Source organism: Rosa chinensis, chromosome 2 (assembly GCF_002994745.2).
Source record: "Rosa chinensis cultivar Old Blush chromosome 2, RchiOBHm-V2, whole genome shotgun sequence".
Classification (NCBI taxonomy): Eukaryota; Viridiplantae; Streptophyta; class Magnoliopsida; order Rosales; family Rosaceae; genus Rosa; species Rosa chinensis.
This window is the reverse complement of record NC_037089.1, coordinates 48,486,281-48,501,357: the sequence shown is the minus strand read 5'-3', so window position 1 is coordinate 48,501,357 and position 15,077 is coordinate 48,486,281. Positions and strand designations below refer to the sequence as shown.

General features: G+C 37.5%; 1 protein-coding gene across 3 annotated transcripts; it reads right to left on the bottom strand.

Annotated features, from left to right (window-relative positions):
- Positions 1-9,405: 9,405 nt before the first annotated feature.
- LOC112187157 (vacuolar protein sorting-associated protein 27) lies at positions 9,406-14,102 on the bottom strand. Of its 3 annotated transcripts, none has more exons than XM_024325826.2 (4): positions 13,794-14,102; positions 11,741-12,114; positions 10,937-11,215; positions 9,406-10,772 (listed from the first exon to the last, which is right to left on the bottom strand). In XM_024325826.2, the coding sequence occupies exons 2-4, from the start codon at positions 12,047-12,049 to the stop codon at positions 9,666-9,668; spliced, it is 1,695 nt and encodes a 564-aa protein (XP_024181594.1). In that variant the 5' UTR covers positions 12,050-12,114; positions 13,794-14,102; the 3' UTR covers positions 9,406-9,665. The 3 variants fall into 3 exon arrangements, with proteins under 3 accessions (XP_024181594.1, XP_024181593.1, XP_024181595.1); XM_024325825.2 differs by having other exon boundaries at positions 11,741-12,071; XM_024325827.2 differs by having other exon boundaries at positions 11,741-12,019.
- Positions 14,103-15,077: the final 975 nt, after the last annotated feature.

The window sequence follows — 15,077 nt, the reverse complement described above, 5'->3', positions numbered from 1 at the left end:
ATTGCAGCGAACCACCATGTCTAACATCAGTGCGAACATTGCGATCATCCACCATGTCCTTCAAACCAGAACCAACAAAATTTGGCTTGAAACCCGAAAAGCTGTAATCCAAATCAAGAACGACCATGTCCGCCCTACGACGACACCCAACCACCGCAAATAGGCCAGCCGGACGACTCCGATCCAAGACCCAGTCGTATCGATTCGGTACAGACCAATTCAGATCCACGATGTCAGAGCTCGGCCTTAGAGAAGCTACCAGAAAACCATGACTTCCGTCGCAGACAACAACCGCTGGGAACCAAATCCAAGGCGGCGCTCCAAGCAACAGTACAAAAGCAAGTAGAAGCAAGAAACAATAAGCCACAAGGTAGCAATGGCCATGGCCATCGGAGTTTTGAAATTTTAAAAAATTTTGTCGACGGTGAGAGGCCGACGATAACCCTAGCAGAGCACTAGGTCACATATTACTCAAAACTTATCTTGGCATCTTACTTTTTTCACTTTGTATTTTATTTTTTTAAAGATAAAATCACAAATAGTACCTGAAGGATTATACTTTGCTTTCTTCAATAGATATAGGATGAAATTCCATATACCATTTGCTGTCACCATTATTGACAAAGAATAAGGTTCTTTCTTTTTTTTTCTTTTATTCTTTTTTCTTACTTTTTTACTTTGTAAATATAAAAAAAAATTAAAATTCCAAACTTTACTTTGTAAATGTTGACAAAATCGGGTTCTTGGCATCTTACTTTTTTCACTTTGTATTTTATTTTTTTTGGGGAAAAATCAAAAATATTACCTAAACTATACCTATATCTTATTGATGGTACTTGAACTTTTTTTTTTGTCACAACCAATATCTGAAGTCTTTGAGTTTTTTTGAAGTGGTAACTAAAGCCACCTTCGTTCACTACTCCGGCCAAAAATGGCACATGAGGCACACATGTCTCATTTATTAGGCACACATTTAGTGTTTGATTTGAGATACAAATTTTGGAATTTTGCTTCATAGATCAAAGATTGAGAAGAAAAAGATAGTGGCTTGGGCCATGATACAATTAACGACTAATCATTTTGCAATGATGAAGTGAAAGTAGTAACGATCAACGAAAATTTGAAGGTCTTGGAAGGGAATCATCGGCATTCGATAATACTAAAAGACTTTCAGAGATTTGGAGTCAACGTTCATGATTCCTTTCTTGATCCAGAAATTAAATTGGGAACGAAGGGACAATTACTTGAAATGCTTCAAGTTTGGAAACTTGGGGTATGGTAGGCTAATTAAAATGGTGACCGGATGCAATGTTTCTCCAAGTTTTGACATCACTATTGTACTAGTACTACTAATTCTAAGCTGAAACTAGCATTATCTCAAAATGGTGTTACGCACTCGAATTATGTTAAAGGAAAACCCTAAGGATGGTACAAATTAAGCATGAGGAAGGAATTTCATGACATATACGATCATGATAAACTTAAACGGGACAAGGGCATAGTGGCAATGTCATAGTTGGGAACCATTTAGTGCACTTGTTAAAGTTTTTTAAGGAATGTTTATGAACATTATTTTCAGAATGAGATTACTGAAAACAATGAATGTGGAGATCGAGAAATGGTGGCCCGATTTTCTAGATAGGATCCGTAAGGCGGTTATTTGAAGAGTTTTGGAGTCATCTTGTCCAGAAGTATGTAAAGTTACATCAAACTTGGAAGAGATTAGAAGCAAGGCGCTTATTCTGATTCTCAGATCTCCATATTTTGGACCATGTGATCATTTTGTTTTTTTTTTCTTTAATTAATTTAGATAGTCTTGAACTTTCTTTACTATTATCTGTAAAAAAAAAAAAAAGACACATGTTCCTCACCTGTTATTTTTTACTAAATTGGTGATCGAACCGAATGTGGCCTTAAGTAGCACCTCAAAAGAACTCGTAGAGTTCAAATACTAGTTGTAACAAAAAAATAAAGCTAAAGTATCATCGATAAAATAGAGGTATAGTTCAAGTACTATTTCTAATTTTTACTCTTATTTTTTTTATTTCTACATGAAAAATATTAAAAAAAATACATTTCGAAGGGATTCTCAGTTTTTTTTGGCACTTTTCAATTGAGCTTAATTCTAACTCAATTTCATATTTTTTGAGACATGTCATGATGTCAAAGTACAAAGTTGAGAAATGTGAACCCACTTATATGAACTACCGCGATGTTTGATGATAACTACTAGTAATTTGTTAAGATTCTATTTGTGTATGTCATTAAGAACTAAAGTTAACTATTGTGAAAATCGTGTACGTACAAATTTTATAAATAACTTGACCTAAAATGATGATGATGATACTACAGTATATTACTATTTATAGTCCACTTAAGGAGAGTGTCAGAATCACTCCCCTTCACTTTTGTCTTAGATTGTGTTGGACAACATTTTTGTTACGACTTACGAGTGAGATCATGCAATCATGTATTTACAAAGCGTGCCTAAATGACACTCAATACTTTCGAGTGTCAATGTATCCGCAAAAACTGAAGAGTACAAAAAGGAAAATTTTGCATTACACCCAAACACTAGTGGCAGTTAGTTTGATGTTGTTGTGCCTTTCTAAGGTTTCTTGTATCTAGTCACCATTCCGACATCTAGTTTGGTTGGACTGAGTGGTGTCATTATCCGACGTTTTTTGTTTTTCTTTTCTTTTCGAGTAGAAAACGTTAATGGTGGGAGCGGTGCGGTTCGGTTCGGTTCGGTTTGAGGCCCAAACCGTAACCAAACCGCTTTTTTCGGTTGGCCTATATATCAAACCGCAACCTCATTACAAAATGGCAGAACCTATTATTTCGGTTACACCATTTTTTGGTCCGGTGCCAGTCGATTCGGTTTGGAGCGATTTATTAATTTCAACTAGAAAGAGAGGGCCAAAATCAGGCTTATTTTTATCTAACAATTTCAATAAGGCATAAATAGATTTTGAATGCATTTAGAGTCCACACAAATAGGCAAATGTCACTCAAATATAAAGCAACTTACAGAAAGACCATAGCAACTTATTACACACACACACACACACATATATATATATATATATATATATATATGTGTCAATGATCAAGCAAACATAGCAACTTATTACAAAGTGAAAACCTAATCAAATATGGATTTCTTATATATTGAAAACCAACATTTCCATCAATATTAAAATAATAAATAAATAAGATGTAATTAAAATAAATTCAGTGTAGGTCAGTTTAAATCGGGCGGTTTATGACCCAAAACTGCAACTGAACCGCTTTAATACGGTTCCGTGTGGTGTGATCATAAAACTGACACCGTTTTAGTTCGGTGAGGTTACCAAACCGTTTTTTCGGTGCGGTTCGGGTCGGTAACCGCATTTTCAGTACAAAATGTCCACCCCTAGAAAACGTTATAAGCAATATCTTCCCTTAGTTGCTCGGTTTCAAGGTGATATTGTTTACTTATGTGTACTATTAGTCTGTCACCGGTCGAGTATGTGCAATTATTTAAGTAGTGGTTCATATTGTTGTGTTATTTTGAGTGAGTCACTATGTGTAATCTTCATCTTATATGAACGATTGTCATCTTTCAATAAGAGTTATAGTTCGTTTTGATTTGGTTAGTGATAACTCCTAGACAATTCAAATAATTGGAAATGAATGGCAAGACATAAGAAACTACAACCGCCTTATCGAAAAAATAAAAGAAACTACAACCGCTCCTAGTTTATATTCCATGTTGGAATCTCCCTTGAGATAATCTTGGTCATGTCATTAAACCAAAGATTGTCTTTGAGCTTAACCAAAGTGATGAAGGATGGTCAAAAATTGAGTTAGGAAAAGAAGATTCGCAAGATGGGCAATCACATGAAACCAAAGCTATTTTTGTAATATTAGGTGCAACGCATATGGCATTTGAGATATTAAAGGATGATCAACAACACTGTTCCAATACTTTTGTCTCCATTCGATGAGAGTTTTAGCACTCCATTTTGATACATATAAATGATATAATGCACGTACTCCACTTAAGTGGGTAAAATAGTGTCAAATTCACTCTTTGATGCTTTTAAGTGGGTAAAATAGTGTCAAATTCACTCCCTTCACTATTGTCTTAGAGCAACTTCAACAACTTTCCTATAATTTCTGTATTATAAGGAAGTAAAAGTTAAAGCTTTAAGCAATTTTTCTTCTCCAATTCCAACAGATTCCCTATTTTACAATAATATCTAAAATCTCTATAATTTTTCCTCAAAATTTTGGAGATTGCTATAAATATAGGGAATTTTGTTTTCTCTTTCCTCACTATCCCTAAAATAGGGATAGTTTTAGGGAATCTGTTGGAGCAAAAGAGGCTTATTTTTTTCCTAAAATAGAGAAAAATCAAAATATGGGGAAACCTGTTAGAGTTTCTCTTAGACAACGTTCCCTTATGATAGTGCCCTTTTATGTTATGCAATCATGCATTCAAGAAGTGTGCCTAAACTTTAAAGGACTTTTTTTTCTTTTTTATCGAGACCACACGATATTTTCATAGGCTTCCTAAATCTAGTGACTAATCTGTGCGCAAGGGGTCAAATCAAAACGTTTCCTTCCCCCTGGCCACCAAGAATAGATTAAGATTTAAACTCCAATCAGCATTGGCGGGATTCAAACTTGGGTGTGAGAGTTCCACACCTAGTGAGCCTCACCAACTTAACCACCTAACCCCAGGATAGATTTATCAATTGTCTGATTGAGGACTTGGTTAATTCCAAATCTTATTATGTAACTTTTGTCTACGCCTATCCCCAAAAAGATAGACAAGCTGTACTCTAAAATGATATTACCCGTTTACAACCCCCTAATAATGAAAATTGGGTATTGATGGGAGACTTCAACATCATTACCATTCTTGATGAAAAGTTTGGTGGGAGCCAAGTAGTCACAAATTATATGCTCAATTTCTATGATTTTTAAACAATGAAAATCTTTTCTCCTTGAGAGCCTCTGGACTCCCTTATACTTTGACAAATAAACATGAAAATGATTCTATTATTTTTGAGAGATTGGATAGGGCCTATGTTATCACAAGCCTTCTCAATAACTGTCCAGATATAAAGTTGAAAAACCTTCCAATTATTGGCTCTGATCGTGGATCTATTTGTCTAACACTCAATAACATGAAGAAAAAAAATAGATCTTTTAAATTTTGAAGCAATTTAGCTCTCACACAAGGAGTTTAAACCTTTGGTTGAAAATATTTGGAACCAAAAGCACAATAGTAATCCTTTATTGAATTTTGTCACCATTGCAGGTCAATTCTCCATCCAGGCTCAAAGCTGGAACAAAAATTATCTATTGAAGCCTCTTCAGGAAGCTGGAGGATCTAAAAGAAAGAAGTAATCTTATTCAACAACAATTAATGATTTCACCTATGTCTAACTACTTGCAGGAGCATGATCTTCAAGTCAGAAAGGAACTTCTAAAACTTTACAAAAATGAGGAGTTGTTTTGGGCCCAGAAGGCTAAAGCTAGCTGGCTGAATACTAGATTCTTCCAAGCTCAGGCCAATATCAGGAAGAAATCTAACCTGATAACAAGAATTCAAGATGGTTCTGGAAATTGGGCAACTGCAGACCATGACATTACTGATATTCTAATCCATGATTTTAAAAAGAGATTCCATCTTGATAATGCCCCTAATAGGGATTCCTTAAATGATTTTATTGCCATTATAGAGCCATGTATTAATCATTTTGACAATGAGCTTTTGAACAAACAGGTCACAGATGAAGAAATTCTAGAAGCTGTTAAAGCTATTAAACCACTTAAAACACCCTGCCCAGATAGGCTGCATGCCTCCTTCTATCAAAATTGCTGGAGTGCCCCATGATCAAAGGTATTTTTACTGAGAGCAGTTCTTTACACCTAATTAACCATACTAATATTTCTATGATCCCCAAAGTTGATAATCCTACTAAGGTAAATGATTTTAGGCCTATAAGCCTCTGCAATGTCTCTTATAAAATTATCACCAAAATTCTTGTTTTTATTTTTTTTTATTTTTTTTTAAAGAGGAACCAAAATTCTTGTTAAAAGGTTAAGACTTCTACTAAAAAAAATGTATTTCCAAAAATCAAGGAGCTTTTGCTCCATGAAGGGCCATCCTAGATAATATCTTGATTGCACATGAAATCTTCTCAAATTTCCAGAAAAAGAAAGGAAGAGCTGGTGCTTTAGCACTCAAGTTGGACCTCGAGAAAGCTTATGATTTCCTAAACTGGGATTATATCTCCCAATGCCTCAAGAGATTTGGTTTTCATGATAATTGGATAAAGCTTGTTTTAAACTGTATTTCTTCTACTTCTTTCTCGATTATAGTTAATGGCAGTCCTTCTGGTTGGTTCAAACCAACTAGAGGTATCAAACAAGGTGACCCCCTCTCTCCCTATATTTTTATTTTAGTTATGGAGCCTCTAATAAGGCACCTAAATGCTCTAGCTATCAACCATAAGTCACATGTTGGCCTTCTATCTTCACCATGTGGATTTAGAATTAGAGCCTTATGTTTGCTGATGACTGTTTAATTTTTGCTAAGGCTACTAAGAAAGGAGCAAGGAATACTTCTAAAATCCTTGACCTCTTTGCTGCAATTTCAAGACAAAAAATCAATTACCATAAATCTTCTCTCTATTTCTCTCCAAAAGTCAATTCTAGTCTAAAAAATCATATTGTAAATATTTTGAACATCCAGCAGAAGGCTACAATAGGTAAGTATTTGGGTAAGGATCCTATAAATGCAAAAGAACTTTTACTTAAATTGCCTAATAAGCTGTCTGGCTGGAAGAAAGGAACTTTCTCAAGGCCAAGAAGGTTAACCTTATTAATTCTAATATTGCTGGTATACCCAATCATATTATGTCTTGCTTCAAATGTCCAAAAAAGTTGACTAACAATACTGATAAACATGCCAGATCCTTTTTCTGGGGCTTAGACATGAAATGTGCTCCTGTTGCTTGGGAGCAAGTGTGCCAACCCAAGTCAACAGGTGGCTTAGGCATTAGACCTTCAACTTTTTTCAATTATGCAGCTATAGCTAAATCAGCTTGGAAAATAATTAATGACAAGGATAACTGGTGGTCACAAATTATGAGAAGAAAGTATCTAAGGCATTCTCCAACCCAACGGGCTAAAGGGCTAAAATTTGACCTAATTCATGTCCAACCCAAATGGTTAAGGGTTAAAGGGTCATAAATGAGGGCTAAAGTGCATGTCCAAGGGCTAAACATAACCCTTCAAATAGCCCTATGGTCCTTTAAAAAATTGGATCAGAAAGTGGGGAGGCCCACGTAGAGGTTAGCTGCTTTGCATGTATGACGTCAACAACGGCTAGTTGTGCTACAAGAAATCTACAACATTGCTTGTGAAGCAACACATGGAATTTGAAAAGTACAACTGGAAAAATATTTTTTTATCATAAAAATGATTTCAATTACTATAAATAAGAATCTGATAAAAAATAAGAATATATATATAACAACATATATATATATATATATATATATAACATATTCAAATTTTTAAAATATATTTTGGGGCTATAATTGACGGGTTGGAGAAGGTTGATGTCACATCGACAAATAGTCAAATAGTAAAAAAATCAGGGCTATTTTTAGCCTTGTGGGTTGGAGATGGCCTAAGAAAGTTTCCTTTTTTTAGGCTAAGAAGAAACAGAAGAACTCTATTGCTTGGAACGGTGTCTTGGATGCAAGAGACTTGATCATGAAAGGAATGAGGTGGATTGTAGGTAATGGTAAGAATATAAAGTTATGGACTTTTTATTATGAAGATTTGCTGAGTACTGACCTTGTTAGTCCGTTCTTGCAAGAATAAGGCCTGAAATTTTAATTGGGCTTTTGATTGTTATTTACTTGATTTCATTCCCGATGATAGAAGGAATATGATTAATCTAGAAGAGTCAGTGGTCAAGTATATTATTAATGGCAAATGGGACAGGGCAAAGCTAGCTTCTCTTCTAGATCCTAATATTGGGAAGCAGATTCTTGGCATTCCTTTACCTGTTTGTGAATAGGAAGATGAATATATTTGGGGTCCTGCCTCGAATGGTGGATTCTCTATTAAATCTGCTACGTGGTTGCAATATGATCATCTTCATAAGCATAACTAGTCCAAATTGATAAATAAGCTCTGGAAGCTTAATGTCCCCCCAAAAATTTAAATCTTTGGCTGGCTATTGCTTAGAGGAAGGCTCAATACCAGGGATAGACTTTCCAGGTTTGGGATTATTAATGATAACTCTTGTCTTCTCTGTAATAAAGATGACGAGACTGCTGACCATTTGCTTGGTTATTGCAATTTCACTAAGAAAGTTTGGAGGCTGACAAACATTAACACCTCAGTGGACTGGGAGGAAGGGTATCTCAAAGTCTTTGAAGAACTCTACTTGCAACAACCTTACAATGCTGACCTGTTTGCACAGATTATTACTCTGTGCTGTCAGGTTTGAAAGACTAGAAATGATGTTATTTTCAGAACAGCTTCTGTTAATCCTATGTCAATTGTTATGTCAGTTGAAGCAAAAATGAAAAGTTTTGCTGATTCTAACACTAGTACTAGTGGAGCAAAAACTTCAAACCTTTCAACCATAATTAAGTGGTTTGCTCCTCCTAGTCCTTGTGTTAAAATCAATTTTGATGGTTCAGTTAGTATAGATTCAGCTGCTAGTGGTTTCGTTATTAGAGACCATAATGGAAGACCAGTTATTGCCGCCACCAAGTATGTTTGCAACTCTACTACCCCTGTTGTAGAAGCTACTGTGCTCAAGCATAGCCTGATTGGGTTAAAGACAAAGGTTTTACAAGAGTTGAAGTTGAAGGAGACTCGAAGCTGGTTGTTGATACAGTTAATGTAGTGATCCCACCCTGGAGGTTGCTCAAATTGATTGAAGACATTAGAACTATTGAAACTTTATTTTTTAAAATTTCCTTTAAGCATATCTACGGGAAAGCAAACTTTGGAGGTTGCTCAAATTGATTGAAGACATTAGAACTATTGAAACTTTATTTTTTAAAATTTCCTTTAAGCATATCTACGGGAAAGCAAACTTTATAGCTGACGCCATTGCAAATTTAGGACATGGTGCTCCTATGTATTAGAGTGATAGAGTTCATAGTGAGACTTCTAGAGCCTAAATTTTTGATGTTGTAGACATTAGTTGTCCTACAGGTTTCCGTCTTTGAGATTATTTCCATCAAAAAAAAAAAAAAACACTCAACAGTCAACAACCTGTGGTGCTTAACTCTAAAGTGTTGATGTGTCTGCAAAGACTGAAAAGTACAAAAAGGAAAATTTTACATCACACCCAAACATTTAAAATAAGAAGAAAAATGATACAGTAATCCACTTTCAATTATTACGAGTAAATACACAAATGAGATGAAAATCGGGAGAGCTGGGCAAAGCAATAAAATCGGTTAAAACCAAGTGCAAGCACTGTAAAACTCTTAAAAAGAAAATATAAGTGAAGCCAAAGCACAGGAAATCCTAAATACCATACCATAATTCCATATACGTCATTAAAAAAGATCTAGAAACAAGTTGATACTTCCTATACATGAGTCTGAAGACTCGGTACCAAGCACACGTAACTACCGACCAAACCAACCTCTAGGTGGCTGGACATCCCCATCATTCATCAGCTTATCTAACACAACATTCAGGTCAACTGCCTGACCGTTGTCTGTCAGCTTCCGAACTGTTGCCCTTACATGGTCTCTCGGAAAACCCATGCTTGTCACTCTTTCAATCACATCATCAATAGGAACCTTGTTTCCAGTCCCAGCTGAACCTGATCGATCACTTACACCAGAGGCGGCAGGCACTGCATGTGGCAATACCCTAGCTGTTGGGAGCTGTGGGTAACCACTTCCTCCACTTTGAGCAGTAGCAGAAGAGAGTTGTGGTTTCATCGAGGAGGTACCACCATATTGAGAAGGTGATCCACCATAATGATACGGTTCATTAAGCCCAGAAGGAGGGTACCCAGAGGAATACCCTGAATTAGGTCTGCTAGATGGTGGCTCATATACATTGGATGTTGGACTATAATATTGTTGGGAGGGAGGAGGCCCACTAGGTGTCTGAGAAGGTGGCTGGCGAAGACTGGGTGGGTAGGTCTGGGAAGGAACATAAGGAGTATCTTCAGCATGGTGACCTAGGGTAGGCTGGAGTTGAGAGGGATTAACAGGTGGAAGTGAATGGTGCTGTTGAGGAAGCTGGGGCGGTGGCTGAGGATACTGTGGTTGACTGGTAGGCTGAAATTGTTGATGCGGAGGTACCGTAGGAGGGGGGAGTGACTGCTGACCTGCAGGCAATTGGTATTGCTGATTTGGAGCTTCTTGAGTTTGAACAGGTGCAGCAGGGAAATATTGGTCTCGCTGAGGAACAGGAGGGATCTGGTTCTGAGAGTACTGATTTGGATGCTGAATTGAAGGTGGTACACTTTGGAGCATAGGCTGTGGAGGAGCATTTGGTGGAGAAACAGCAGGAAGTGATGGTGGAATGTTCACAGGAGGAAGCTGTTGGTGAGATTGTTGAGGAGCAGAGGCTACTTTATGCCCAGAATCTGCATTCAGAGCATTCCGAGATTCCAATTGAGGATCTACCTTGGGATTTGATAGCTGTATCTTCCCAAGCTGCAGCTGAGCCTCTACTATTGATTGCTTATCCTTCAAATCCTGAACACCTATTTGCACCTGTGCATGATGTTAACAAAAACCAAATAAATCAGAGAAAATGAAACGGCAGCATTAACGCAGTAATTAAAAAAATAAAAGAGTTCACAGTCATTTCTTTTACTAAAATGCCAAAGGCAGCCAAAACAAATCCACAGGAATAAGAAGGTAAACTGGCAACATACATCTCTAAGAATATTCTCCATTTGTCTCATCTTTCCATCAGCATTTCCATGATTGTTTCCCACAGATACCTTCAAATCATCAACAGAATTCTCAAGGTGGCGGGTTCTGCTCTCAAGTTGTGTTAGTCGTGCACTAATACCTTCCATAACTTGAAGTAAATTATCAGCATACTTCTTCATGGTGTGGTCAATCTCTGATATAATTGTAGCATCAGGAACATGTCGGTCCTTCTCCACAACATCTTTTGCACGTTCGAAGGAATCCACAGAACCATAATTCTGTATAAAACAAAAAAATGGAAACACTATCACCATCTAGTGGAAGTGAGGCAAATGCCAACCTCATAGGGTTAAGTATCAACGACATCTACTTAAAGTCTAGCAAGCATAGCCATATTTGAAAAAGGAATATAAAGAGGGTAGAACAATCACCATAAGGCCCTATGATTTTTGGTCTGTACCTTTTCAAATTTTTACAAACATGTGAAAAAATCCACCATGGTAAATATTAATACTCTCAAAAGCATAATCTTCAGTCAGCCTACTCTCAAACAATAACGTGTAAAAATCCACCATGGTAAATATTAATACTCTCAAAAACATCATCATGCTCGTTCACATACTGCCCTCAGGGAAATTCAGTACAGTTCTCTAGTTCTAAACATTTAATTGCAACTTCCTGAAGCATAACATACAAATTTTCAATTAAGTTAATAGCAAAATGGATTATGCAAAATCTCACTGCGTATAGAACTAAGAAACTAGCACCATGAAGAATGAGATTCTGAGAGAGGGGTTAATTACTCTGATAGGAGCATTGGTGTTGGACTTGGACTCTTGGGAGTTCCAAGCCCTAGTGGATCCTCCTCCACCTCCGAGATTAGGTGTAGCATCAAAACTTGGGGATTGCGAAGAGGCTCCAGTGATGGGACGGATGGGCTGGAAATCATAGTTCGGCAAGATCTCTTCCTTCTTGGAAATCCCATTTCCATGACCCACCTGGTGCTCTTCCTCTTGGGAATTGTTCATCAGGTCAAGGAAGTCGTTGTTGTGCTGTGACGATCCCTGTGACAGGTCCATTATCTGCTTGTCCATGAAGGATGTAGTATTCATCGGTGTCGTAATCAATAGAATGCTAATTTTTGTCACAAAAAGGTTCCAAAGAATCACTTGTTTGTCTATAAAAATTCCAGCGAAGATAGCAATGAGAGAATAAACAAAGAAGTCACTCCGAAAAAAGTACAATTATATATCCAAAACTGACTCAAATAAAATGGCAGTAGACATCAGGTCATGTATCTCAATTCAGCTGCATCAAGTGAAGTATATGCATTGCCATACAATAAAGTAACTAACCAAGAGATGCAAAAATAATGATCAGAACAGATAATCATCATGCTCAATATAATCGGTGAATCAAACAACCAGACAACATTATGTTACACTTATCTTGTTCGACTTGGTGAGGATTCACTAAATTTTCTTAAGCTATCGTCAACATAAGGGCTTTTCGCCTTCTATTATCTTTCAATATCATCCAGGTGTAGAAGAAATATTCTTTACTTTTTCTTTTTTTTCTCAACCAAAGATGGATCTCGAGAGTCAAATTTCAAAACATGACTTGACAGAACAATTTATACAAACTACAACTGCACCATATAACCACGATGAGAAAACTGTGAGACATTTTCATATTAAATTATCACAGCATTTTATATTTCTATTTATCGCCTAGTACCATTTGGTCTAGTGGCATTAGTACCCCTTTGTAAGTGGGAGGTCCTGAGTTCAACTCACGGATAGTAGTTGTTGACTTATTAGTGGTTATGTAATCAAAATTTCTATTTATCTACAACTCCCATAATCTTGTTTTGGTTTACTGATACTGACAACCTTAATTCTTCATAGACCAAAGGTTTTCAAACTACACTCTCTCCAAGAAACTCATATCTTATCATCATCTTCTCTCATCAAGCTGTTATGCCTCAGCTATAAACCCAAAATGGATTATCTTACTATTGGCAGAATAGAACAAGTGACTTCTGTATTTGTAAAAGTTATCTCATCACATACTTTGGAACTTGAATGATAAATGATAAACATTAAATAATAACCAAGTGTTTGCTGCCCCTCCACCTTAAACGCCATAAACGAGAAGCCTGGGCTAGTAATGAAATTGAACCCCAAACGCAAGTACTAGAGTCTGAGAGCCCAAATGAAGTTCTCATTATCATTATTTTCCTAACCTTTTGATAAAAAGGGGGTATACTAAATGGCAATCATGCATCTAGTTGTGGCAGTACATCAACCAAACAACCTAAAATCTAAAGACGACAAAATGTATCTATAAAAGCAAAGGAGGAAAAGGATAAATATATTTCCCCCCACACTAATTCTACTAAGGCGCAACACAGTTCAGAGACTCCTTACTTGTATTTACATAATTGAACTACACAATTTGAGCACACCACACAAATTCGAACTAATAATGATGAAGCTGATGATGATGAAAACCAACAGAAGTATCTATAGCAACATTGTATCCTAACAAAGAGCCACAGCAAAACGCAACATAACCATACACAGAACAATAATATCAACTCAAGCAAAAAAACCAAAATAAACAAAGCAGTAATCAATAACTGAAAGTAATATTCCATATATTCAAAGTAATAACCCAAAATCAAACACCTAAAACGCATAGCTCAAAGCGATCCCGATTACAAAACCAAAATCCCTAGGAAGTACTCCAGCGGATTAAAATTAGATTCAGAGCTTTTCTTTACAGGAATTTAGGTTTATAACATAAAAGCAAAAACAAAAGAACAAATTGAAGATTAGAGCACAGGATTCTTACGGATTGGTCGATAGAATCTTGAGCAAGAAATGGCTGGTGAAGCTTGAAGAAAGATTGGTTCCGCTGCGCTTCCTATCGCATGAGCATGCGAGGAGGGCACGGATGAATACACAAATTGGAGAGGGGAGGGGGAGGATCGGAATAAGAAAGTGATCGGGAGAGAGAGAGAGAGAGAGAGAGAGAGAGAGAGAGAGAGAGAAGGAGAGGTATATTGCAACTGTGACTTGTTTTCGAGTCTGGAGTTGTGCGGAGCAAGCAAACGGGAGAGAAGACGAAAATGGATTTTAGGTAAAACAGATGCGGATCAAGGCTAGAATTGCAAATTGCAAGGTGTCCTATAACATTATCGAAATTGTGCCAAGTACCCCAAACCCTTTTTTTTTCTTTTTTCTTTTTTTAGTGGAAAATACAATTGTTTTTCCAACTTCACTAATTAGTGAAATTGTTTATTTTGTTTTAAGCGAAATCAGGGATAATTCTTCGCTCGTATTTGAAATTTTATTGATAAAAAAAGAAGGGTCCTTGCCCAAAAGCACCAAAATGAGCCAAATTTTTCCCACTTACCCCAGCAACAGATTTTTATTCTCACTAACCCAATTCAGAGTACAATGACAAATATACCCTCAGTCTAATTAAACAACTTCATTTTATGCCATTCTCTCATCTCTCTCTCTCCAGCACAGCACGATTCTCTCTCTCTCTCTCTCTCTCTCTCTCTCTCCATAATCACGTACAGATCACCGACCACCTTCACCGGAGAAAGTTTCACGGTGACATGGAGATCTATTCTTCCCGGACGGCGACTAATTCAACCACGGAGACGACGCAGAAGACCCATGGCTCTACACTGTTCGACGCCGTCTGATTTGGACCGGAGGATTTGCAGAACGGCGGCAGGGATCTGTCCGACTCGAGACATCGTTGAGGAGGTCATCACCGGCTTCGATGAGATCGATCTCCACCGCTCGACCCGAAGACCCGATCCAGCGAGGGCCTCAGCTCCGTTTTGCAGAACCACCAGCTGCCGTCATTTCAGCCTCGGGCTCCGGCGAGTTCCTTTACGTCACCTCCGTGCAGCTAGCTAGGTCGGAGTTCCGGTTAGTGCAGCGAGCTCGGAGTTCGCGCCATCGATTGCCGGCGGCGAGTTCGTGCTGAAGACTGAACTCACCGGTTGCTTGGCTTCGCCGATCACGAAATCAAAACCGCAACTCATCTCCGGCGGGAATTGGCGCTCGAGCTCGACCTCTGGTGCTCGACCCAGGCTCTCCGGCCTCGACACAGGCC

Excerpts from the sequence above, each read along its gene's own strand:
- LOC112187157 (XM_024325826.2), bottom strand. The coding sequence starts at position 12,049 with ATGAATACTACATCCTTCATGGACAAGCAGATAATGGACCTGTCACAG. Across the intron at positions 11,216-11,740 it reads ACACCAATGCTCCTATCAGA|AATTATGGTTCTGTGGATTC; the intron begins GTAATTAACCCC and ends TGTTTTATACAG. Across the intron at positions 10,773-10,936 it reads TGGAGAATATTCTTAGAGAT|GTGCAAATAGGTGTTCAGGA; the intron begins GTATGTTGCCAG and ends CATCATGCACAG.